At 40.2% G+C, this 23,803-nt stretch overlaps 1 protein-coding gene and 1 pseudogene across 5 annotated transcripts in view; both read right to left on the reverse strand.

Moving 5' to 3' along the window:
• Window positions 1–23,803, reverse strand: part of SLFN12L (schlafen family member 12 like) — a 97,527-nt gene that overhangs the window by 18,447 nt on the left and 55,277 nt on the right. For 3 of the 5 annotated variants that reach the window (XM_054456839.2, XM_054456840.2, XM_054456838.2), the window contains 3 exons: window positions 21,930–23,008; window positions 20,889–20,999; window positions 7,304–18,327 (listed from right to left, as the gene is read on the reverse strand). The exons of 1 other annotated variant lie outside the window; for it this stretch is intronic. In XM_054456839.2, the coding sequence (XP_054312814.1) occupies window positions 17,768–18,327; window positions 20,889–20,999; window positions 21,930–23,008 (1,750 nt within the window). In that variant the 3' untranslated portion in view covers window positions 7,304–17,767. One more of the 5 variants, XM_054456837.2, reaches the window with a different exon arrangement.
• LOC129016968 (adenylosuccinate synthetase isozyme 2-like) lies at window positions 2,102–11,346 on the reverse strand (annotated as a pseudogene).

Consider the following 23,803-nt stretch of genomic DNA (forward strand, 5'->3'; position numbering starts at 1 on the left):
TATTCTGTTGTTTTTGGATGGAGAGTTCTGTAGATATCTGTCAGATCCTCTTGATCCAGAGCTAAGTTCCAGTCCTGAATATCTTTGTTAATTTTCTGTCTCAATGTTCTGTCTAATATTGTCAGTGGGGTGTTAAAGTTTCCTACTATTATTGTGTGGGTGTCTAAGTCTCTTTGCAGGTCTCTAAGAACTTGCTTTATGAATCTGGGTGCTCCTGTATTGGATGCATATATACTTAGGATAGTTAGCTCTTCTTGTTACATTGATCCCTTTACCATTATGTAATGGCCTTCTTTGTCTTTTTTTATCTTTGTTGGTTTAAAGTCTGTTTTATCAGAGACTAGGATTGCAACCCCTGCTTTTTTTCTGCTTTCCATCTACTTGGTAAATCTTCCTCCATCTTTTTATTTTGAGCCTACGTTTGTCTGTACATGAGTTGGGTCTCCTGAATACAGCATACCGATGAGTCTTGACTCTATCCAGCTTGCCATTCTGTGTCTTTTAATTGGGGCATTTAGCCCATTTACGTTTAAGGTTAATATTCTTATGTGTGAATTTGATCCTGTCATCATGATGCTAGCTGGTTATTTTGCAGATTTGTTTATATGGTTGTTTCATAGTGTTACTGGTCTGAGTACTTCAGTGTGTTTTTGCAGTGGCTGGTAATGGTTTTTCCTTTCCATATTTAGTGCTTCCTTCAGGAGCTCTTGCGAAGGCAGGCCTGGTGGTTGTGAATTCCCTCAGCTTTTGCTTATCTAAAAAGGATCTTATTTCTCCTTCGCTTATGAAACTTAGTTTGCCCAGAAATGAAATTCTGGGCTGGAAATTCTTTTCTTAAGAATGTTGAATATTGGCCCCCAATCTCTTCTGGTTTGTAGGGTTTCTGTTGAGAGGTCTGCTGCTAGTCTCATGGGCTTCTTTTTGTAGGTGACCTGGCATTTCTCTCTGGCTGCCCTTAACATTTTTTCTTTCATTTCAACCTTGGAGACTCTGAATGATTATGTGTCTTGGGGTTGATCTTCTCATGGAGTATCTTACTGGGGTTCACTGCATTTCCTGAATTTGAATGTTGGCCTGTCTTGCTAGAATGGGGAAGTTCTCCTGGATGATATCCTAAAGTATGTTTTCCAACTTGGTTCCATTCTCCCCACCTCTTTCAGGTACCCCAGTCAGTTGTAGGTTTGGTCTTTTTACATAATCCCGTATTTCTTGGAGGTTTTGCTCATTCTTTTTACTTCTTTTTTCCTCTAATCTTGTTTGCCTGACTTATTTCAGAAAGATAGTCTTCAAACTCTGAGATTCTTTCCTCCACTTAGTCTATGTGGTTATTGATACTTGTGATGGCATTGTGAAGTTCTCGTGTGTTTTTCAGCTCCATCAGGTCATTTATGTTCCTCTCTAAACTGGCTACTATAGTCACCAGCTCCTGCAATGTTTTATCATGATTCTTAGCTTCTTTGCATTGGGTTAGAACATGATCCTTTACTTCAGTGAAGTTTATTGCTACCCACCTTCTGAAGCCTACTTCTGTCAATTCATCCATCTCAGCCTCCGCTCAGTTCTATGCTCTTGCTGGAAAAATGTTGTGATCATTTGGAGGAGAAGAGACCCTCTGGCTTTTTAAGTTTTCAGAGTTTCTGCATGGATTCTTTCTCATTTTTGTGGGCTTATATACCATCAATCTTTGAGGCTGCCGACTTTCAAATTTTGCAATGGTCTCAGCAGAAAATAAAGAGTCCACAATTTAAACAGAACTCATAGCATTACAAAAGTTTACAGAACCCCTATGTTTTCATCATTTGTTTCTAACAACAAAGATTACAAGGACAGAATTGAATGATCAGAATGTAAAAATATTTGTGCAAAACTGCATTAATTGTTCTTACCATCTAATAGCGGTAAAACTTAAGAACACACAATGACAATAATGAAGAAAAACTACATTAAAAGTAATTCTACTTTAGATTTCAAACATGAATTATACTATTACTAAACATTAAACAAAAAGTGGCACCATGAGAGCAGCAGGAGCCACAAATGATTCGGCAATTATGCCAGCTAAGGAAAGCCGACACTGGAATATGCCAAAGTTAATCTCCACAATAGGTATCCATCTGAAAAGACTGGAAACAACTGTAGGGCCTAAAACTCACTTCGATTTCTTTATTCTTGAATTTGCAGGTCATAAACGAAATATTTAAGAAAGTCTTTTCCCCTCCCTCTCAAGGAGTGTTTCTTGCTTTACTGTCAATCACTCAAAGAGTTGAATCATAGACTCTGGATTTACCAACACCAATCCATTTAACTGGAATTTGAAGCTCATCTTCAATAAATCAAACACAGTTTTGTGCATTAACAGGTAGTTCTTTAAATGCCCTTGCATTTGATATGTCTGTGTTCCATTCTCATGGAGTCTTATATTGAACTTCAACTTTAAGACTTCTTGATTTGCTGGAATATGAGGTATGGTTTGAGCATCTAACTTGTAAGCAACTCCAACTTTGATTTCCATAAACACGTCCAAAATATTCAACTTGGTAACTTCCAGCACAGTAAATCCATTGATAACATGAGCATATTTGAGCAAAACGAGGTCCAACCAGCCACATCTTCTTTTCCTTCCAGTAGTTACACCAAACTCTCTACCCCTTGTTTGTAATAATTCTCCAATTTCCTTGAGGTTTTGTAATTCACCTTCAATGTCTATTTCCAAAGTGGGATGTATAAATTTGTATTGTTTAGCTGGAACTTTAAACATCTCAGAGAAGCTATCAAGGTCAGAAACAAGATCGCACATCCTAAGTCCACTCCGAGCAGCTTTGGAAGAATAAACTGGGCCAGTGCCCTTTTTTGTTGTACCCAAATTTTTTCATGCTTGTTCTTGTCTCTGTTGTTCCTGGACACCATCAGCGGCTTGATGAAAATCAAATACAATATGAGCTCTGTCAGATAAAATAAGCTTTTTTCCCAGCCTTCTAGTCCTTTTCCTTTTTGAACATTTTTCTCTGCTTCTTCAAACAATCCAGGTAGATGAATTAGCACACCATTTCCACTGAATGCAGTAACATTTGGAATAATTATTTCACTGGGTAAGAGATGAAAATCATACTCCACAGAATCCACAACAACTGTATGGCCAGCATTATTTCCTCCCTGGCAGCGGCACACGGCGTCCTACGCCAGCAGATCCGCCACCTCCCCTTTGCCTTCGTCGCCCCACTGCACACCGAGCACCACCGTCACCCGGTTTCCTCCGGGCCGCGCCCTGGGGCGGCCGCAATCGCCGCTGGGCAGGGAGGATGCCTCCAGGTAGTTCTTGGCGAACGCCGCAGCTCCAGTGACGCGAGGAGAGCCGGAAGGAGACACGGCCGGCGAGGGGTGAGCGAACTGAGTTGCTCTGCGGCCGCCAGCCACCTGCGGAAGAAGAAGAGGGAGCCAGAGGCCGGCCCCGCCCCCGCCGCCGGCCCCGCCCCCGCCGCCGGCCCCGCCCCCGCCCCCGCCGCCGGCCCCGCCCCCGCCGCCGGCCCCGCCCCCGCCCCCGCCCCGCCGGGCTGCCACACTCCAGCCAATCCCTGCCCCGCTCTCCGCCACAACCCGCTCAAGGCGGGGGGACTCTGACTGCCCCGCGCAGGCCTGCCTTGGCAGCACCGCCCGCGGGAAGTGGCGGCCTGGCGCGCTACTCGGAGAAGGCTATAATTTAGCCTACCACACCAATATGTGCACTTAAATTTTACTCTCATCACTGAATCTCCTCACTCTCATTATCTATGTCTCACAAATTTTGATATGTTTTCATTTTCACTCGACTGCATTTTTAAAATTTACCCTGAGACAACCTCTTTGACCTATGGATTACTTAGAAGTATGTTTTAACTTTCTAAGTGTTTGGAAATTTTCCTGTTACCTTTCTGCCATTGATTTGTAGTTTGGTTCCATTTTGGTCATAGAACACACTCTGAGCATAATTTCAATTCTTTAACATTTGTTTAGGTTTGTTTTATGGCTCAGGTTCTGGTCTGCCTTGATATATGTTCCATAGGCATTTGAGAAGAATGTATGTTTTGCTGTTGTTGAGTAGCATGTTGACTGGTGGTGTTAAGTTCTTCTATACCCTTGCAGATTTTCTTTAAGACGGGGTTTCGCTCTGTCACTGAGGCTGGAGGGCAGTGGCATGATCATAGTTCACTGCAACCTCATTTCCTGGACTCAAGCAAGCCTCCCACTTCAGCTTCTCAAGTAGCTAGAACTACAGGCATGCACCAACATGCCCCCCCAAAATTTTTTTTTAAGAATGGAGTCTTGCTGTGTTGTGCAGACTGCTCTCAAATCTGCCTTATAGATTTTTTGGTCTACTTGTACTACGACGTACAAGGGTGATGACGTCCCTAACTACAATTGTGAAGTCTATTTCTCCTTTCAGTGCTATCACTTTTTGTGTCACATATTTTGCAGCTCTGTTGTTTGATATACATACATTTAGATGGCCATATCTTCTTGGTTAACTGATCTTTTCATCATTATTATAATGTCCCTATGTGTCTCTGGTAATTTTCTTTACTTTATCTGATATTAGTATAGCCGCACCTGCTCTCCTTTGTTTGCATAATATGTCTTTTTTGTTGTTTGTTTTTAGACGAAGCCTTGCTCTGTCACCCAGGCTGGAGTGCAGTGGCACAATCTTGGCTCACTGCAGTCTCAGCATCCCAGGTTCAAGTGATCCTCCCACCTCAGCCTGCCAAGTAGCTGAGATTACAGGCACCCACCACCAAGTCCACCTAATTTTTGTATTTTTAGTAAAGATGGGGTTTCACCATGTTGGCCAGTCTGGTCTTGAACTCTTGGCCTCAATTGATCCACCACCTTGGCCTCCCAGAGTGCTGGAATTACAGGTGTGAGCCACCACGCCTAGCCCTACATGATATGTCTTTTTCCATCATTTTATTTTCAACTTTCATACATTTGAAGTGAGTTCCTTATAGACAGCACACACTGGGTCATTATTTTTAATCCACTCTGCCAAATGGTTCTTTAATTGGTATATTTAGACCCTTTATATATTATATAATTATTGATATGTTTGGGCTTAAGTATGCCATTTTATTTTTTGATTTCTATTTCTTCTCTGTGTTCTTAATATTTTTTTCTTTTCCCTGCCTTCCTATGGGTTATGAATATTGGGCAGAATTCTGAGTTATCTATTATGTTTTTAGTGTATCTCGTTGTATAGCTTTTATAGTAATTGCTGTAGGTATTACATTATGTATACATAATTTTTCACAGTGACCTGGTGTCATCATTTTACTAGTTCTAGTGAAATATAGAAATTTTACCTCCAGTCATGTCTCTTTAACGACCGTTCTTTGTTTATAATAAAATTGTATTAAATATTTCCTCTACAAACATGTAGAACCACATCAGAGAATGTTATAATTTTTACTCCAACTCTCAAACATAATTTAGAAGACTCAAGCAGAGAAAGAAAACCTATTGCATTTACCCATATTTTTACTTACCATGTTCTTTCTTCCTTTCTGATGTTCCATAACTCCTTTTTTTTTTTCATTGCCTCTCTGTTTAGATAACTTCTTTTAGCTGTTCTGTTAGAGTAGGTCTTTTGGTGATGGCAATGAATTCTCTTATTTTTCTTTCATCTGAGAATGCCTTGGTTTTCCTTTCATTCCTAAAGAATACATTCTCTGTGCATAGGATTCTGAGTTGAGAGTTCTTTTTATTCAGTACTTGAAAAATGTTAAGACACTTTCTTCTGTTCTCCATGATTCCACTGTCATACAAATTGTTATTCTCTATAAAGAAGGTGTTTTCACTGGCTGCTTTAAATATATTTTATGCCCTTAGTTTTCAGAAATTTAATTAAAATTTGTCTTGTCACAATTTTCTTTGAGTTTATCTTGTTTGGGAATTGCTTAGCTCCTTGAATCTGTGTTTACCTCAGTTATCAGGTTAAATATCCAAGAGAACAAAAGAGGAAAAAAATGATTGGGACAAAGAGACCAAAAGAAGTGAAAGAGAGAAGGAAAATTTTAGCCTAGAGATACAAGCCACTCTAAAATATTTTGTTTAATGAAAAAGTGGGAGAAAGGGGACTGCTGGGGCTTGTCCAGGGAAAGGCTACTGCCAAGAAGCACTGTGTCCCTTTCTCCTCCATTCTTTCCTCTTATCAGTCGGAGATAGAAATTAAAACAGCCTAAAACTGGGGGGTGTAGTGTGACAGATCCCCGACCAGGTTACTTAAGGGTTTATATCTGCTGCTTGCACCCTGAAGGCTGAGCACTGAGCAAAGGCCATGATGTCTACCTGAGGAGCAGGTGTCCCTGACAACCCAAGCATCCCAGAATGTGTCTGGGAACATACCAAGGAAAACAGTCTCATTGCAAACAGTAGGCAAAGAGCCAGAATATTCGCTTAAAAGAAGCTTAGGGCTGGGTGATGGGGCAGATCTCTGGAGCTATCCTGCTGCCATCAGAAATACCTTGTATGTAAGTCCTGATAAATTCATCTACTCACAAACCTAGATTTGTCTGAGCCATTCTTTGGTTTCTTGGCTCCTTCTCAGTTTGGGAGTATGTTGCAGTCCCAGTTTTTCTTGTAACAGCATGAGGGAGAGGAATAGAAAAAAAAAAAAAACCTGAATTCAGGTTGCCTTAGTCTATTTTGTGTTATAAGGAATTCCTGAGGCTGTGTAATTTATAAAGAAAAAGGATGCATTTGGCTCACAATTCTGATGTCTAGGAAAGTTCAAGATTGGGCATCTGCATCCGGTTATGTCCTCAGGCTGCTTGCACTCATGGCAGGAGGCAAAGAGAAGCCAGTGTGTGCACAGATCACAAGGCAAGAGAGGAAACAAGAGTAGGGAGAGGTGCCAGGGTCTTTTTAACAACCAGCTCTTATGGGAACTAATAAAGTCAGAACTCACTCACCCCCAAGAAAGGGCATTAATCTATTCATGAGACATGCTCCCCCATGACCCAAACACCTTCCATTGGGCTCCCTCTCCAACACTGAGGATCAAATTTCAACATGAGGTTTGGAGGGGACCAAACATCCAAACTATACCACAGGGAGAGAAAAAAAATAACCAACTGAATTATATATAGATATAATTTTTGTTAATTTTTATTTTAGGTTTGGAGGCACATGTGAAAGCTCATTACACAGGTAAACATGTGTCATGGGGTTTTGTTATACATATTATTTCATCACCCAGGTATTAAGCCCGTACCCAATAGTTAACTTTTCTGCTCTTCCCGCTCCTCCCACCCTCCCCCCCCTCAAATAGGCCCCAGTGTCTGTTGTTTCCTTCTTTGAGTTCATAAGTTCTTTCATTTAGCTCCCACTTATCAGTGAGAAGATGCCGGACTTGGTTTTCTGTTCCTGAGTTAGTTTGCTAAGGGTAATGGCCTCCAGTTCCATCCATGTTCCTGCAAAATATGTGATCTTGTTCTTTTTTATGGCTGCATGGTAGTCCATGGTGTATATGTACCACATTTTCTTTATCTAATCTGTCATTGATGAGCATTTAGGTTAATATAGACATAACGAATAGATTGTACATGTACATAGATATAGATATCAAACATATATCTAAATTAAAACAAACATCCATAATTTCACCCAATTGGGAACCCAAAATTTATATACCAAAGAATTTATATAACAAAAAGATAGATAAGGTTATGATTGGGTTTAGAACTGTAAGGTTTTTTGTTTGTTTTTTGTTTGTTTGTTTTTTGTTTTTGTGTTTTTTTGTTTTTTTACAGATAGAGTGTTGCTCTGTCACCCAGGCTGGAGTGCAGTGGTGCAATCTCGGCTCACTGCAACCTCCGCCTCCTGGGTTCAAGTGATTCTCCTGCCTCAGCTTCCCAAGTAGCTGGGACTACAGGAGAGCACCACCACATCCAGCTAATTTTTGTATTTTTTAGTAGAGACAAGGTTTCACTATATGTTGGCCAGGCTGGTCTCGAACTCTTGGCCTCAAGTGATCCACCTGTCTCGGCCTCCCAAAGTGCTGGGATTACAGGCGTGAGCCACCACGCCTGGCCAGAACTGAAAGCTCTAAATTAACTTTAACATTTGCCAAAATGCACCAATTGAGAAACCTCATGGACTTAATAAATACTCAAATTATATTTATGCCTGAAGTTCCAACAAATTTAAACATTGTACCCCATATAAATTTAAAAGGTAGCTAAATAGGTTTTTAAAAATAGCTATGCCTTATTTTATATATCTTGATTGAATTGCTCATAGTTGTTGTACTCAGTGCTTTAAAGTATCTCATATTGAACATAGATTCCATGTCACAATAAATAACAAATTAAAATTAAATTTTTGGCACTCAAAAATTGGCTTGATAAAATAGGATCATGTAAATCCCGTTAAAATAGTTAATATGGTTCAATGTAAGTTAAAATAGTCCCTTGAAGGATTGAAAGTTGTTGCATAAAACCTCATTTATATAACATAAAAGGGATAAAGGGGATAATTATTCCCTGCTGCTTGTCCATTTAACAGCCCAGTGTTGCCTGTTCTTAAACCTGGAAAATAATAAGCAGCAGGCACCTCACGGTGGAGGACTACAACGTTAATGTTCTGGTCTTATCGACTAGGGCCTCATACCCAGTATCTAATATGATTAACATTACTAACTCTATCCAATCAATAACTGCTAGATACCCTGTTCTTACAGACTTGGCTAATATGTTCAGTAGGTTCAATTCCATGCCTGTTTCAACAGACTCCACTGTAGTTTGCCTCCATTGCTGAAGAGACGCAATATACCTCTTGCAGGCTACACTTCAGTACCTTCACAATTTTGCCATCATGCACACATCTCACAGACAAGGTCTTTTTTAATACTTAATTTTTCTACAGCAGATTCACAGCAAATTGAGCGGAAAGTACAAAGATTTTCCATTTACCCACTGACCACACTTATGCATAGCCTCACCCATTAACATCTCCCATTAGTGTGGTACATTTGTTACAATTGATTAATCTAAATTAAACATCATAATCACTCAAAATCCATTGGGACTTTTACATTAGCGTTCATTCTTCTTGTACATTTTATGGGTTCAGACAAATGTACAATGACATATACCCACTATATAGTATCAAATACAGGATTTTCATTGCCTTAAGAATCCTCTGTGGTTCAACTATTAATTCCTCCCACTCCCTTAATCCTTGGAAACCACTGATCATTTTACTCTCTCCATTATCTTGCCTTTTACAGAATGTCATGTAGTTGGAATCATACAGTATATAGCCTTTTCAGATGGCCTTCTTTTTAAAGAGACAGGGACAGACAAGATCTTAACTGCATGCACCTTCCTCTGGGAGCACAGATGTGATATTACATTAGTAACCTCCTCCAAGGAGATGTCATTTAATCTACTCATATGGATATAAAAGTCCAACATCTTTTCATCCTTTTTGGGTTTTCATGGCAAAATATTCTTCACTTACAAATTTTACTTAATCTCATTGATGCTGTAACTTACAAATGAACCCACTTTAAATGTGGCACCCTCAAACAAAAAGGCTCTAAAAGCTATCCAAATTAATACCAACAGACAGACCCATTGGTGCCTGCATTGATTCCTTTACTAAAGAGACTTTAACAAGCTCTACTCATGCCTCCTAAAGTCTAGACCACCTGTGATGGCTATGAATTGCCTGAGGGCTCTCAGCCTCATGCTATATGCCATTAAAACCACAAATGACTGGCTCCATACTGGGCTCTCCTGGACATAGAGGCTCTCACAGATTCTGAGTCTGTGACCCTCCATACCTGGCTACCTGTTATGCTTTCGGTCATAGAAACAGCACCCTGCAAGCTCAGCCTCTCAGAGGGCCCAGGTTTGTCTCTAACCTGTCCCAAGAAGGCTACCAAGTCCTGGGCTCTCTAGCATATTCACACACAGAAGGGAGTGACGTCCCCAGTCTTTGGTCCCTTGCCAGATGCCATAGTGCTGGAGGAGGTCACCTCTCCCCCAGACCCCTTGGTTACCTGGAAAGCTCCTTTGGATTGACTGAGTGAACAGCAATAGAAGTTCACAGACTATATGAATGGCACTGCCAACCACCATACGTGATGGAGCTAGGTGGAATATTACTGAATGCTGGATACCCTGGCCAACAAATGGCCCCATCTCCACATTCCTTATGAACAATTGAGCCATTGCCTAATGAATTGTCCCTTTCAGATTAAGGAACACTAAAAACCTCTTTCCTCTTAGATACCCCAAATCATGTGTCTATGTATATTAAGGCCACCATATGAGGCCTTACAATTACCAAGGTAATAACCAAGACACAAATTTCACATTGCAAAATACACACTGAATGGGCTCCCGAAACAGGCATTCAATAAAACTTTCATGACCCTAATAGGTCCCAAATAGCCAGTTTAACTGAGAGACATAAGAGTCTCCCCAAACAACTTCTTTTAAAGTTCCAGTCCAACAAATGGACCTCTCAATGAGTCTTTATCTTGCCCCAGGCCTTAACCTATTTTTATAGATTTTCAATATCAAACCCCTCCCATCAGGAGGCCACAACAGGTGTGTATATTCTCTGGGGACAAATTAATAGTGATTGTCCAATGGGCTAGGCAGCTGCTTATCTGATATGGGACCCATTTAAGCCTAAACTTCAACCATGAAGCAAGCAAGCCAGCAAAAACCAAAACTCTGTCAAATGCAGCTGCACACCATTCTGTTTTCTGTTTATCTTTTTTGTTTTGTTTGTTTGTTTTTGCTTTTTGTTTTGGTCTGAGACAAGGTGTCACTCTGTTACCCAGGCTGGAGTGCAGTGGCGTGATCACGATTCACTCCCCACTCTACTTCCTGGGTTCAGGCAATCCTCTCACCTCAGCCTCCCGAGTAGCTGCGACCACAGGCACACACCACCACACCCAGCTAATTTTTTATGTTTTTTGTAGAGACAGGGTTTTACCATGTTGCCCAGGCTCGTCTTGAACGCCTGAGCTCAAGCAATCCACCTGCCTTGGCCTCCCAAAGTGCTGGGATTACAGGCATGAGCTGCCATGCTCAGCCTGCTGATCTTACTACTGGTATGGGTGTTTTTGTTGTTTTACCATCTGGAGGCACCAACCCTCCATACAAGCCATTGTTTTAATCAATCATGGCAAATGCTAAGACCCACATCAACCTGAGTCTGTATTTACTTAAAAGAAATACTCAAGACCCATATCCTAAATGACATTTTCCTGGATAGGCACTCACTGCTGGAGATTATGCTGCCTCAGATGACATCGATCCAGCTTACCATCAGAGACGAATTTACCCCTGCACCAGACATGGCGTCACCCTAAACACAAAAACCTTCACCCCAGTGACACCCATGGACTGTCTCTTCTCAGGCACAAACTGCACACAGAATATTTGGCCTTTTTTCCTTTGATATCAGGGATTCTATTATGTTTCTGAGTGTGCTGTCTGCTTAGCCTATCATCCTGGCATACTCCTTGCTCTCTGCCAAAACATACACCCCACACTCCTATGCCTGAAGGAAAATTTAATAGTAGTTACCACTACCTATGCCATTCTAAGAATTAATGGAGGGCCAAGCACAGTGACTCATGCCTATAATTCCAGCACTTTGGGAGGCTGAGGCAGGACTGCTTAATCCCAGGAGTTCAAACCAGCCTGGGCAACATGCGGAAACCCCGTCTCTACAAAACATATAAAAGTTAGCTGGGCATGGTGGTGTACGCCTGTAGTCCCAGCTACTCAAGAGTCTGAGGCAGGAGAATCTCTTGATGTCGGGAGGTCAAGGCTGCAATGAGCTATGACCACACCACTGCACTCCAGCCTCGGTGACAAGGGCAAGACCCTGTGTCTAAAAAGACAACAAAAATTAATGGATAGTATTGCCTTTCTCTGGAGGCCATTGCCTCCTGAGTCAATCCCTCAACCTACTGGGAAGAGGACCACTAACTCCCCAGTGCCTACCCCTGCCGCCCCCTCAAGCTTTCCCCCGTGACTTCCTGCCCTGTGTCTCTGACCATGGCCACTCCTTCCCCTTGGTTATACACACACGCTAATCTACACATGCATTATTAATGTATTAGTTCCTGTCCCCCAACAACCTGACTGCAGGACCTGTTTTTTATATGTATATATGTATTTCAAACTTTTAACCCACTTTAAAACTCCAAGATAATAGTAAAAACCTCCAAAAATTTCAGATCTACTTTCTTGACTAATGACATACAAATGAATGACTTAGTTATGGACCAGCCTACAAGGGCTCTTTATACTTCCACATGTGTTCTTCTATCTTACTCTTACAATAAAATATTTTCTAGGCTATTTAGGGCAACTTGTACCCCATTCTTTAAATAAGTCTACTATTACCACCCCAGGTTTCTTACAATGATGCCAAATAGGCCCAGGGGCAATGGGTCTTACTGTGTTTTCCTAGGTTCTGTATTTGTCTATTTGGCATCCATTAATCACAGGGCCAAACTAATGGCCAACATTCTTTACATCTCCGCTGTGATCCAGAGCTCATACTCTAAGCTACTCACACATTGAGCCAATATTTTCCCTACCCTACATAAACCCAGGGCCATGTAACGGACAACTAGGGACAGTCCCTAGGCCCCAAAGCCCATCAGAATTATTCAAACTATCGAGTCCTAAGCTGTTTCCCCTGCCCAGCTGGACCTTTCCCACAGAAACCCTAATAATAAAGGTTGTGAATTAGATTTTCCCCTCACTTCTGCTCCTCTCTCCTTAACCACCTGGATGCTTTACCACGTGACCCTGCATTACAGAGCATGTCCCCTTCTCTTGGAACTATAAGTAATTAAGTCTTTTTTCAATGGCGCTAGTCCGTCTGTGTTGACACTCAGTCACCTCCATAAATCAAAACTCCAAGAGTACATTTTAATATAATATTTTATCAGGCATCTGAAGGTTTCACCGAAGTTTATATTTTCCTACTGCAAAACTATGTTCCATGTAGATATGGTCCATCTTGAGGCTGTTGTTCCTGCGTTCATCCTCCCATGGTCACATTTCTTGGCCAACAGAACCACAGAAATAGGTCTGCCATGAGTTAACGTGTAGTCCAAATCATTTTTCCACTTTAGCTCTGCTTCAAATGGGGTTGGCCTGGTGATACTGGAGACAATAAATGCACCTGTAAGTTCCAGATAACAGGCTCTTGTCATTATCCCAATCTTTCCTCATTGCAATGTTCCACAGCTGTAGGTGTGCCAAGGCCTCTGGGTCCCAGTGTAGCACCTTGAATGCACAGTTCACACAATGGTGGCTTCAGGGTGCCAGCCAGGAGGAGTTCTGGTGCACTCACTGTTTGATGATAGTGGTCTTCCCCATGCCCAGGTCACCCATCACCAGCAGCTGATACAGGCTGCCCGAGGTTCAGGGCTGGAAAGACTCCAAGACTGCGAACATGCTCCCACTGTTTTAAGTTCTTTTTTTTTTTTTTTTTTTTAATTTTTATTTTACTTTAAGTTCTGGGATACATGTGCAGAATGTGCAGGTTTGTTACATACGTATACTTGTGCCATGGTGGTTTGCTGCACCTGTTGACCCATCCTCTGAGTTCCCTCCCCTCACTCTCCCCACCCTGCAACAGGCCCTGGTGTGTGTTAATCCTTTCCCTGTGTCCATGTGTTCTCATTGTTCAGCTCCCACTTATGAGTGAGAACATGTAGTGTTTGATTTTCTGTTCCCATGTTAGTTTGCTGAGGATGATGGCTTCCAGCTTCACTCATGTCCCTGCAAAGGTCATGATCTCATTCCTTTTTATGGCTGCATAGTATTCCATGGTGTATATGTACCACATTTTCTTTATCCAGTCTATCATTGATTGGCATTTGGGTTTGTTCCATGCCTTTGCTATTGTAAATAGTGCTGCAATAAACATATGTGTCCATGTGTCTTCTTTTTTTTTTTTCTGAGACAGAGTTTTGCTCTTGTCACCCAGGCTGGAGCACAATGGGGTGATCTTGGCTCACTGCGACCTCTGCCTCCCGGGTTCAAGCAATTCTCGTGTCTCAGCCTCCCAAGTAGCTGGGATTACAGACGCCTACCACCACGCCCGCTAATTCTTGTATTTTTAGTAGAAACGGGGTTTCACCATGTTTGTCTCAGCCTCCCAAGTAGTTGGGATTACAGACGCCTACCACCACGCCCGGCTAATTCTTGTATTTTTAGTAGAAACGGGGTTTCACCATGTTGGCCAGGCTGGTCTCAAACTCCTGGCCTCAGGTGATCCGCCCGCCTTAGCCTCCCAAAGTGCTGGGATTACAGGCATGAGCCACCACGCCCAGCCTGCATGTATCTTTATAGTAGAATGATTTATATTCCTTTGGGTATATACCCAGTAATGGGATTGCTGGGTCAAATGGTATTTCTGGTTCTAGATCCTTGAGGAATTGCCACACCGTCTTCCACAATGGTTGAACTAATTTACATTCCCACCAACAGTGTAAAAGCATTCCTATTTCTCTACAGCCTCACCATGCAGTGGAGACTTTTTAATAATCTTTCTTTTATCTTGACTTTTTAATAATCACCATTTGACTTGTGTGAGATGGTGTCTCATTGTGGTTTTGATTTGCATTTCTCTAATGATAAGTGATGTTGAGTTTTTTTTCATATGTTTGTTGGCTGTATAAATGTCTTCTTTTGAGAAATGTCTATTCATATCCTTTATCCACTTTTTAATGGGGTTGTTTTTTCCTTGTAAATTTGTTTAAGTTCTTTGTACATTCTGGATATTAGACCTTTGTCAGATGGGTAGATTGCAAAAATTTTCTCCCATTCTGTAGGTTGTCCGTTCACTCTGATGGTGGTTTCTTTCCCTGTACAGAAGCTCTTTAGTTTGATTAGATCCCATTTGTCAATTTTGGCTTTTGTTGCAATTGCTTTCGGTGTTTTTGTCATGAAGTCTTTGCCCATGCCTATGTCCTGAATGGTATTGCCTAGGTTTTCTTCTAGAGTTTTTATGGTTTTGAGTTTTGCGTTTAAGTCTTTAATCTATCTTGAGTTAATTTTTGTATAAGGTGTAAGGAAGGGATCCAGTTTCAGTTTTCAGTTTGAGTCTTTAGTCAATCTTGGGTTAATTTTTGTATAAGGTGTAAGGAAGGGATCCAGTTTCAGTTTTCTGCATATGGCTAGCCAGTTCTCCCAGCACCATTTGTTGAGTAGAAGATCCTTTCCCCATTGCTTGTTTTTGTCAGGTTTGTAGAAGATCAGATGGTTATATATGTGTAGTGTTATTTCTGAGGTCTCTGTTCTGTTCCATTGGTCTATATGTCTCTTTTTATACCAGTACCATGCTGTTTTGGTTACTGTAGCCATGTAGTATAGTTTGAAGTCAGGTAGCATAATGCCTCCAGCTTTGTTCTTTTTGTTTAGGATTATCTTAGCTATACAAGGTCTTCTTTGATTCCATATGAAATTTAATTTCATTTAATTCTCGTTTGATTCCATATGAAATTCTGTGAAGAATGTCAATGGTAGTTTGATGGAAATAACATTGAATCTATAAATTACTTTGGGCAATATGGCCATTTTCATGATGTTGACTCTTCCTATTTATGAGGATGGAATGTTTTTCCATTTGTTTGTGTCTTCTCTTATTTCCTTGAGCAGTGGTTTGTAGTTTTCCTTGAAGAGGTCCTTCACATCCCTTGTTAGCTGTATTTCTAGGTATTTTATTCTCTTTTTAGCAATTGTGAATGTGAGTTCACTCATGATTTGGCTCTCTGCTTGTCTATTGTTGGTGTAATGGAATGCCTGTGACTTTTGCACATTGATTTTGTATCCTGAGACTTTGCTGAAGTTGCTTATCAGCTTAAGGAATTTGGGGGCTGAGATGATGGGATTTCCTAGATATAAAATCATGTCATCTACAAATAAAGACAATTTGACTTCCTCTCTTCCTATTCAAATACCTTTATTTCTTTCTCTTGCCTGATTGCCCTGGCCAGAACTTCCAATACTATGTTGAATAGGAGTGGTGAGAGAGGGCATTCTTGTCTTGTGCCAGTTTTCAAAGGGAATGCTTCCAGCTTTTGCCCATTCAGTATGATATTGGCTGTGGGTTTGTCATAAATAGCTCTTACTGTTTTGAGATATGTTTCATCAATACCCAGTTTATTGAGAGTTTTTAACATAAAGGGATTCATTGGTTGAATGTTGTCAGAGTCTTTTTCTGCATCTATTGAGATAATCATATGGTTTTTGTCATCGTTTCCGTTTATGTGATGAATTACATTTATTGATTTGTGTATGTTGAATCAGCCTTGCATCCCAGGGATGAAGCCAACTTGATCGTGGTGGATAAGCTTTTCTGACATGCCACTGGATTCGGTTTGCCGGTATTTTATTGATGATTTTTGCAATGATGTTCATCAGTGATATTGGCCTGAAGTTTTCCTTTTTTTATTGTGTCCCTACCAGGTTTTGGTATCAGGGATGATACTGGCTTCATAAAATGAGTTAGGCAGGAGTCTTTCCTTTTTTATTGTTTGGAATAGTTTCAGTGGAAATGGTACCAGCTCCTCTTTGTACCTCTGGTAGAATTCAGCTGTGAATCTGTCTGGTCCTGGGCTTTTTTTGGTTATTAATTACTGCCTCAATTTCAGAACTTGTTATTGATCTGTTCAGGGATTTGACTTCTCCCTGGCTCAGTCTTGGGAGGTTGTATGTGTTCAGTGATTTATCCATTTATTCTAGATTTTCTAGTTTATTTGCACAGAGATGACAGAGTCTTGCTCTCTTGCCCAGGCTGGAGTGCAGTGGTGTGGTCTTGGCTCACTGTAACCTCCACTTCCTGGGTTCAAGCAATTCTCATGCCTCAGCCTCCCAAGTAGCTGGGACTACATGTGTGTGCCACCACACTTGGCTAATTTTTATATTTTTAGTAGAGACTGGGTTTCACCATGTTGCCCAGGCTGGTCTTCAACTCCTGACCTCAAGTGATCCACCCAACTCGGCAAGTTCTCCATTTTGATTAATCTCTTCATTGGCTGAATTTCATTGCAATGTAGTTTTCAAGAAGGTATTAGAGAACTATGTTTTCCATGTCCATTGGATAAGAATGTCTGATATTTCCTTTATAGTCAAATGACATCTTGGTATGGCAAAACATGTGTAGGTAATTAATTTTCCTAATATCCCTTAAGGAATATCTATAAAGAACTTAGGAAGAAGTGAACATAGGCTAATCCCAGTTTTCCAACATCACGTCAAGTTGCTTAACTTGTAAAGTTTTCAAAGACGTATTTTTAGAGAATTAGAGAATGTTATCGAATATATAATGAAAAGTATCTCTGTAGCCCAGTCCATCTTCCATGATTCAAGTGAGCATTGGACAAGATTTAAACATCCTTATCTATACTGATTATCTGGGAGATGCTGGAAATGTCAAAGGCTTATTGGTCTGTAAAAGAATTGATTCTCCAGCCGGGTGCGGTGGCTCATGTCTGTACTCCTAGCACTTTGGGAGACTGAGGGGGGTGGATCATGAGGTCAGGAGTTCAAGACCAGCCTGGCCAAGATGGTGAAACCCCGTCTCTGCTAAAAATACAAAAAAAAAAATTAGCCAGGTGTGGTGGCAGGCACATGTAATCCCAGCTACTCGGGAAGCTGAGGCAGGGAATTGCTTGAACCCAGGAGGCAGAAGTTGCAGTGAGTCGAGATCGTGCCACTACACTCCAGTCTGGGCGACAGAGTGAGACTCATCTCAAGAAAAAAACAAACAAACAAACAAACAAACAAAAACGAAACAAACAAACAAACAAAAAGATTTGATTCTCCTTAGGTAAGATATTTGAAAGGGCCTTTTCCAAGTCTTTCATTGTTTGAGCTGTTGTCCAATAGTAGGATTCAGGGTAAATTACTTGCGAGTTTAAATCATACTGGCAGCTTGTCTTGCCTTCAGGGCTCAAGTAGAAGATCTTTGTCATGACACACACTTTTTTAGTGTAACCACCAATTTTTGCCAGCTTCTGTTTTAAAGTTTGGGCAGTTTGTGTAGAATAGCCTTTAAACTCCTCATCCTGTACCATGTGGAAGGTGTATAGGACTGGAGGCTTGTCCTGGGAAATCAGAAGAGCATCACAGAGGACTTTGTGGTTCTCTTGCAAGCCCAGATCCAGAGACCAGCTCCTAGAGAAGATCAGTGAGCCCTTACTGACAGAGCCCATTTCTTCACATATTAATTGCTTAAGTCCTTCATGTTGTGAGAACAGATTTCTGCAGAGGGTTTTTGGAGCAAAAGTTATCTTTTCTGATAGCCCTAGATGGAGAAATAATGATAAATTGTAAAAGACTGAGAACTTCCAACTTAAGACATGGATACAAAGCAGCTTGTATTCGATTAATTCTCTCACCAAAAGCAACTATAAAAGCTATGTAAAAGTGTATCAGGGCCAGGCATGGTGGCTCACACCTGTAATAACAACACTTTGGGAGGCAGAGGCAGGAGGATCACTTGTGCCTAGGTGTTCAAGACCAGTCTAGGCAACATTGTAAGACCTCTTCTCTACAAAAAGGTTAAAAAGTTAGCCAAGCATGGTAGTGCATGCTGGTAGTCCCAGCTAATTGGGAGGCTGAGGTGGAAGGATCACTTGAGCCCAGGAAGTTGAGGCTGCAGTGGGCTGAGATTGTGCCACTGCACTCCAGCCTGGGCAACAGTATGAGATTCTGTCTCAAAAAAATTCTACATATATATATATTTTTTTAATTTATTTATATGTGTATATGTATATCATAAAACTATAATTTAAAGGACTAGAGAGCAACCAATACAAGCAGGACTTAAAGGGCTACAATCTTTAATACAGAAGAATCACAGGAAGCAGCTTCACATTCACCTCCGCTTTTTCCCTAAGGAGATTTTCCATATCACAGCATGGGTAAATAGAGCCCATGCAGAAATCAGCAGTTTTACTGGGCTAAAGAAAAAAGAGGTCAGACTTCAGGACTGCCAGAGGAGCTGGGATTTCAGAAACAAAATCCCAGAGAAGATGAAACTGAAGAGAAGAAACCAAAATCTACCTACAAATTTCCCTCAACTCACTGGCTAATACAGGTGAGATGCTAGAAACAGAAGAAAATATCAACTAGGGCTGGGTGCGGTGGCTTATGCCTGTAATCCCAGCAGTTTAGGAGGCCGAGGCCGGTGGATTGCTTGAGCCCAGGAGTTTGAGACCAGCCTGGGCAACATGGTGAAACCCTGTCACAAAAAGAAAGAAAAGCAAGCAAGCAAGCAAGGAAGGAAGGAAGGAAGGAAGGAAGGAAGGAAGGAAGGAAGGAGAAAATATCAACTGATCAACTGGGAGATTAAAGAGCTGAACATCACTTTCATCAGCCTCACGGTGCTCAGGAGACACAAATTGTAATTCAACTCCCAGCCAAGTAGAAGGGTCTTGGTAAATACCTCAGACTTTAAGACCCCAGAAGAGCCATGACCTAGTAATTAGTGCAAAATTAAAAGCTACTATACCTAGAAAAGCATAAAACAAAACTTCAAAAGAGTAAAAGTTATCACTGGTGCTCTATCTGTCTGCCAAAAAAAAAAATGTGTAACCCTATCTGAAGAAATGTAACATCTACTAAAGTCTCTACAATTTGTAATCCATGATACTATACAAAATTAAGAGACAGGATAAAAATCAGAACAAATTACTAGAAAATAAGAGAAAAACTGGATTAGAGAAGAAGACTGGCAAGTGCTTCAGATATTGGAGTCATCAAAGAGGGACTTTAAAATAACAGTTATATCTTTTTTAAAACCCCCCAAAAATAAAATAGATGAAAAGATGAAGATGTCCTGATTCTCTTACAGGCTCAGAAAATTGAAATCAATGGATAAAAATCATCAGGGGTTTGGTGCCCTTAAGCCCCGGTCTGTTCAAGGGTCAGTTGTATGTAGTAATATCCCAGAGGTGGCGATCAGAGGGTGAAACTGTGAGTTTTCGGTAACTGGATCTAGGAAAAGTGGTTATCCACATGGGATAAAATGAGATAGCCCCCTACATCACCATTTATGGATGTGGATTACATATTTAAATGTTAAACGTTAAGTGCAAAACTTTAAAATTTTTAAAAGAAAATAAACAGAAATATCTTTATAACCCCGGGGTAGGGAAGGATCTCTTACACAAGGCACAAAGAGCACTAAACCACAAAATTTTTAAATGGCAAGTTTGACTATATCCAATTTAAAACTGCTAAGGAAAATATGCCTTGGGAAAAGAGAAAATGCAAGTCATGAACTTGGAGAAGACGTCTGAAATCTGTACTATCTGTGACTAAACAAGGATTTTACGTTAGAATCTGTGAGTTGCTCCTAGAAATCAGTAAGGAAAAGATAAAGCCTATTACAAAAATGAGCAAAAGACAGAATCGCCACTTCATAGAAGATAAAATATCTTCTATGGGAGATATTTTCTTCCATGTATATACCCAAATAAATACCGATTTGACTGAGGAAGAGAAGAAGTTCAAGAGAAAAGAAGTTCAAGCAGAAAGATGAAGAGAGAAGTCTGGCATTGGAAAAGTTGCGGCATTTCCAACATATTGCTGGTGGGAGTAAAGTGAGCCATCTACTTTGGAAATAATTTGGCATTATCTTATTACTTAAATATTCACACACTGCCTGAACCAACAATACTACCCCTACTTAGGCACCTAAAGAAATAGAATTTGACAAATTCAATGACTAAAAACACCAAAGAATTTCCATAAACACAAGAATGTGCTTCCATAACAAATGTCAAGACAGAGCTGGTTTGAAGAGAAGGAGATTTGAACACAGTCACACCAACAACTCCACAGAAGCCAGAATTAAATTACCTGGAAGGTGATATCTCAGTGGCTGAATTTTGAAGTTAATATATTCACAAAGAGGACAGCTCTGGGAGACAGGTGATGATGTACTTGCTGGAGAGGGCAGTTCTTCACATACTATGGAATAATGTTAGAAAACAAAAATCACACTCTTAATTTGGCACAAGAGAGACTCAAACCAACTAATGCACAGTATACCAAAAGTCTACTTAGAACTGATCCTGCGTTCCCAATACAAAACGTTAGATATTGTGGTTACGTATTGTGGTTAGATTCCTAGGTCAGATATAAATTGTAAAATTAACTCTTGATGCTGCTGAAACACTCTATACTTGGAATGAAAATTAACAGTAAAAATGCATTGATAGTAATTTAATACACTGCCATATAACTGAGTTTATTTTAAAAGAAGTTAAAATTAGAAGAATGTGATGGCTAGTGAAGGAAAACTGGGTTTTATGCAGATTCTGAGGAACAAGTTTGCATTTTCAGAGATTTTGTAAGTTGCTAGTTCTGGTCTAATCTCACTGGAGGCTTTCCTTTTCCAAAACCAGATAAAATATCAGCATTATTCTTCTCTTATTGGTACAATTAGGGTTACTCTTTGGCTCATAAATGTGAGAGGAAGAGGGAAAAGTCTTTACAGGAAATAAATGGAAAGTGGGTAAAGAAAGATGAAAGAGCAAGTAAGTAAAAGAGTAAGTGTTCCCAAAAGAAAGCAATGGTTAGTTACAGAAACTGAACCCTGAAATAAAAAGGAAAAGAATTGAACAGGCTTTCCTTGAAAGTGAGTAAAGACGTGGTAGAGAAGAAACATCTAGAATCTTTGCATCAGATAAGGCTACTAAGAGTAGATATTTAGTTATTGTATGGAATATCTATCTTCTAAGTGGGTAGAAGAAAATAAGAGGCAGGGAAGTATTGGTTGTATCCACCAGAGATGTTGAAATTTGAAGACTTAATCTTGTCCCTAATCCCAAAGATACAATAGAACCTTCCTGCCACCCAAGCCAAATGTATCCTTATTGCCAATCCTCCTTCCTCAACCTGATTCTGAATCCACCATGAACTGGATCCATTCCTTCTCAGTCAACTGCTTAACTCTGTTATCTTTCACGTGCCAGGAATCAGGCTTTTTAGCAAACACTGCACAGCAGAAGCGTTCCACTCTGAGTGCATACACATATCCACAAAGCCTTCCTTTATCATATACTCCAAGGGATTTGCATAAGTAATTTATCGTCCCCTTCTCCACACAAAAGTGATGCACAGGCAGTTTCCCAATGGAATTTTTTGTTACTTCTTCTAACTTAGTAAGATAACTCTTCTCTGCTTTAAAGCCAATTATTTCTTTATCTTCATTTAGACCAACGAATAAATATCCTCCATCAGTATTTGCAAATGCAGAAACATATTGAGGAAGAATCTCTGTAATTCGTTGTAACAACTTTTCTGTCGCGAAGTTTTTTATTTCAACGTGTGTGGATTCAGTAAAGGTCAGTTTTTCTTTATAATTAAGTTCTGTTCTGTTAAAAAAATCAGCAGCCAAGGCTTCCATGTTACTTTCTTCTTGTACATCAACACAGGCCCTCTTTGCAGGCGATTCTGGTCTTAAATATGCTCTCCCTCCAGTTTTTTCCATGTCTTTGAGGAACTCCAGTGCAGCAGAGGCATTCATGACTTTTGCAGACGTTACATCTCTCTTGTACAAACTGGAGCTCAACGTGGCAATCTGCGGACCAGAGGTTTCCAAGCTCCATGATTTCACAAAAATGTGAAAGTAGTTACCATTCTGCATGAAGTCCAGGAAATTAGGAACAAATGGCAGCATGTTACTAAAAGAATTTTCCAAATCCAGTCCTATTCCATCTTTTTTATAACTATAGTCTTCATTCTCAACTTCAGCCTTGATAAATCCCCCTCCAGAATTCAGCAGAGCACACACAGCTCGTGAGACATTTTCATTCTGCTGTTTTCTCAGTTGACTATCCTTCATTTTTCTTCTATTGTTCTCTCCAAGAGTGACTCTTCCCACATTTAGAACCAGCTCAGCATAGTTTGTGTCTAAATCAATACTGATGTTCATTTTTCCGGCAGCTAAGCCATTTCCAAGCAGAAATTCTTTTCTGTAAAATAGACAGAGCCGTTAGAATAGGAGCTAAGCCAGAGATACAGCAAATTCTGCATTATGAGGCAAACGGAGAAAAATCCTTTACTGTATATTTTCCACTAGACTGGTAAGTATATGGGTCTGAGATAACTAATTTCTAACAAATTTTGAGCTAAGGCTATGATAATTTATACTCCTAACTGAATTTTCAAATTTGTTACAACTGTTTTATATGATCTTATTCTAATAATTTTAATCTTGTCTTTATGTGTTCGTTGTGTCCTTTCTCATCACTAATATTGTACAATTCGTTTTCTCTCTTCTTTCTTTAAATAAATCCCTGGAGGGATTCTATGCTTTTATCTTCTCAGTGGACAAGGTTTTAGTCATACATATTATTTCTTCTTTACTTTTTATTTTAATAATTTCAACTTTTACCTTCATTAATTATCTCCTTTTATGGGAAATCCTTTTGGAAAACTGCCAGATAGGGTCTAAGAGGGTCCAGCAATAATAATCTTAATTATTTTTTATTCCTATAAGAATGAATTAGATTCACAAATTTTGGGCATTGATCGCAAGCAAAACAGACTAACTCATTGTGCCCTTTCCCTATCAAACATCCACATTTACAATGAGGTAACTGTGGGTGGCAAGCCACCCAGGTGCCAAGGCAAGAGACTGAGGGCACAAGCTGTTCCAGTATAATAAAGAAAATATATAGAATAAGAATAGTTATACTAAAAATAGATTATAGATATGATTATATATGATTATCGCTAATAATTAGTTTGTGGTATTATTATTCCAA

The sequence above is a fragment of the Pongo pygmaeus genome, chromosome 19 (assembly GCF_028885625.2).
Source record: "Pongo pygmaeus isolate AG05252 chromosome 19, NHGRI_mPonPyg2-v2.0_pri, whole genome shotgun sequence".
Lineage (NCBI taxonomy): Eukaryota > Metazoa > Chordata > Mammalia > Primates > Hominidae > Pongo > Pongo pygmaeus.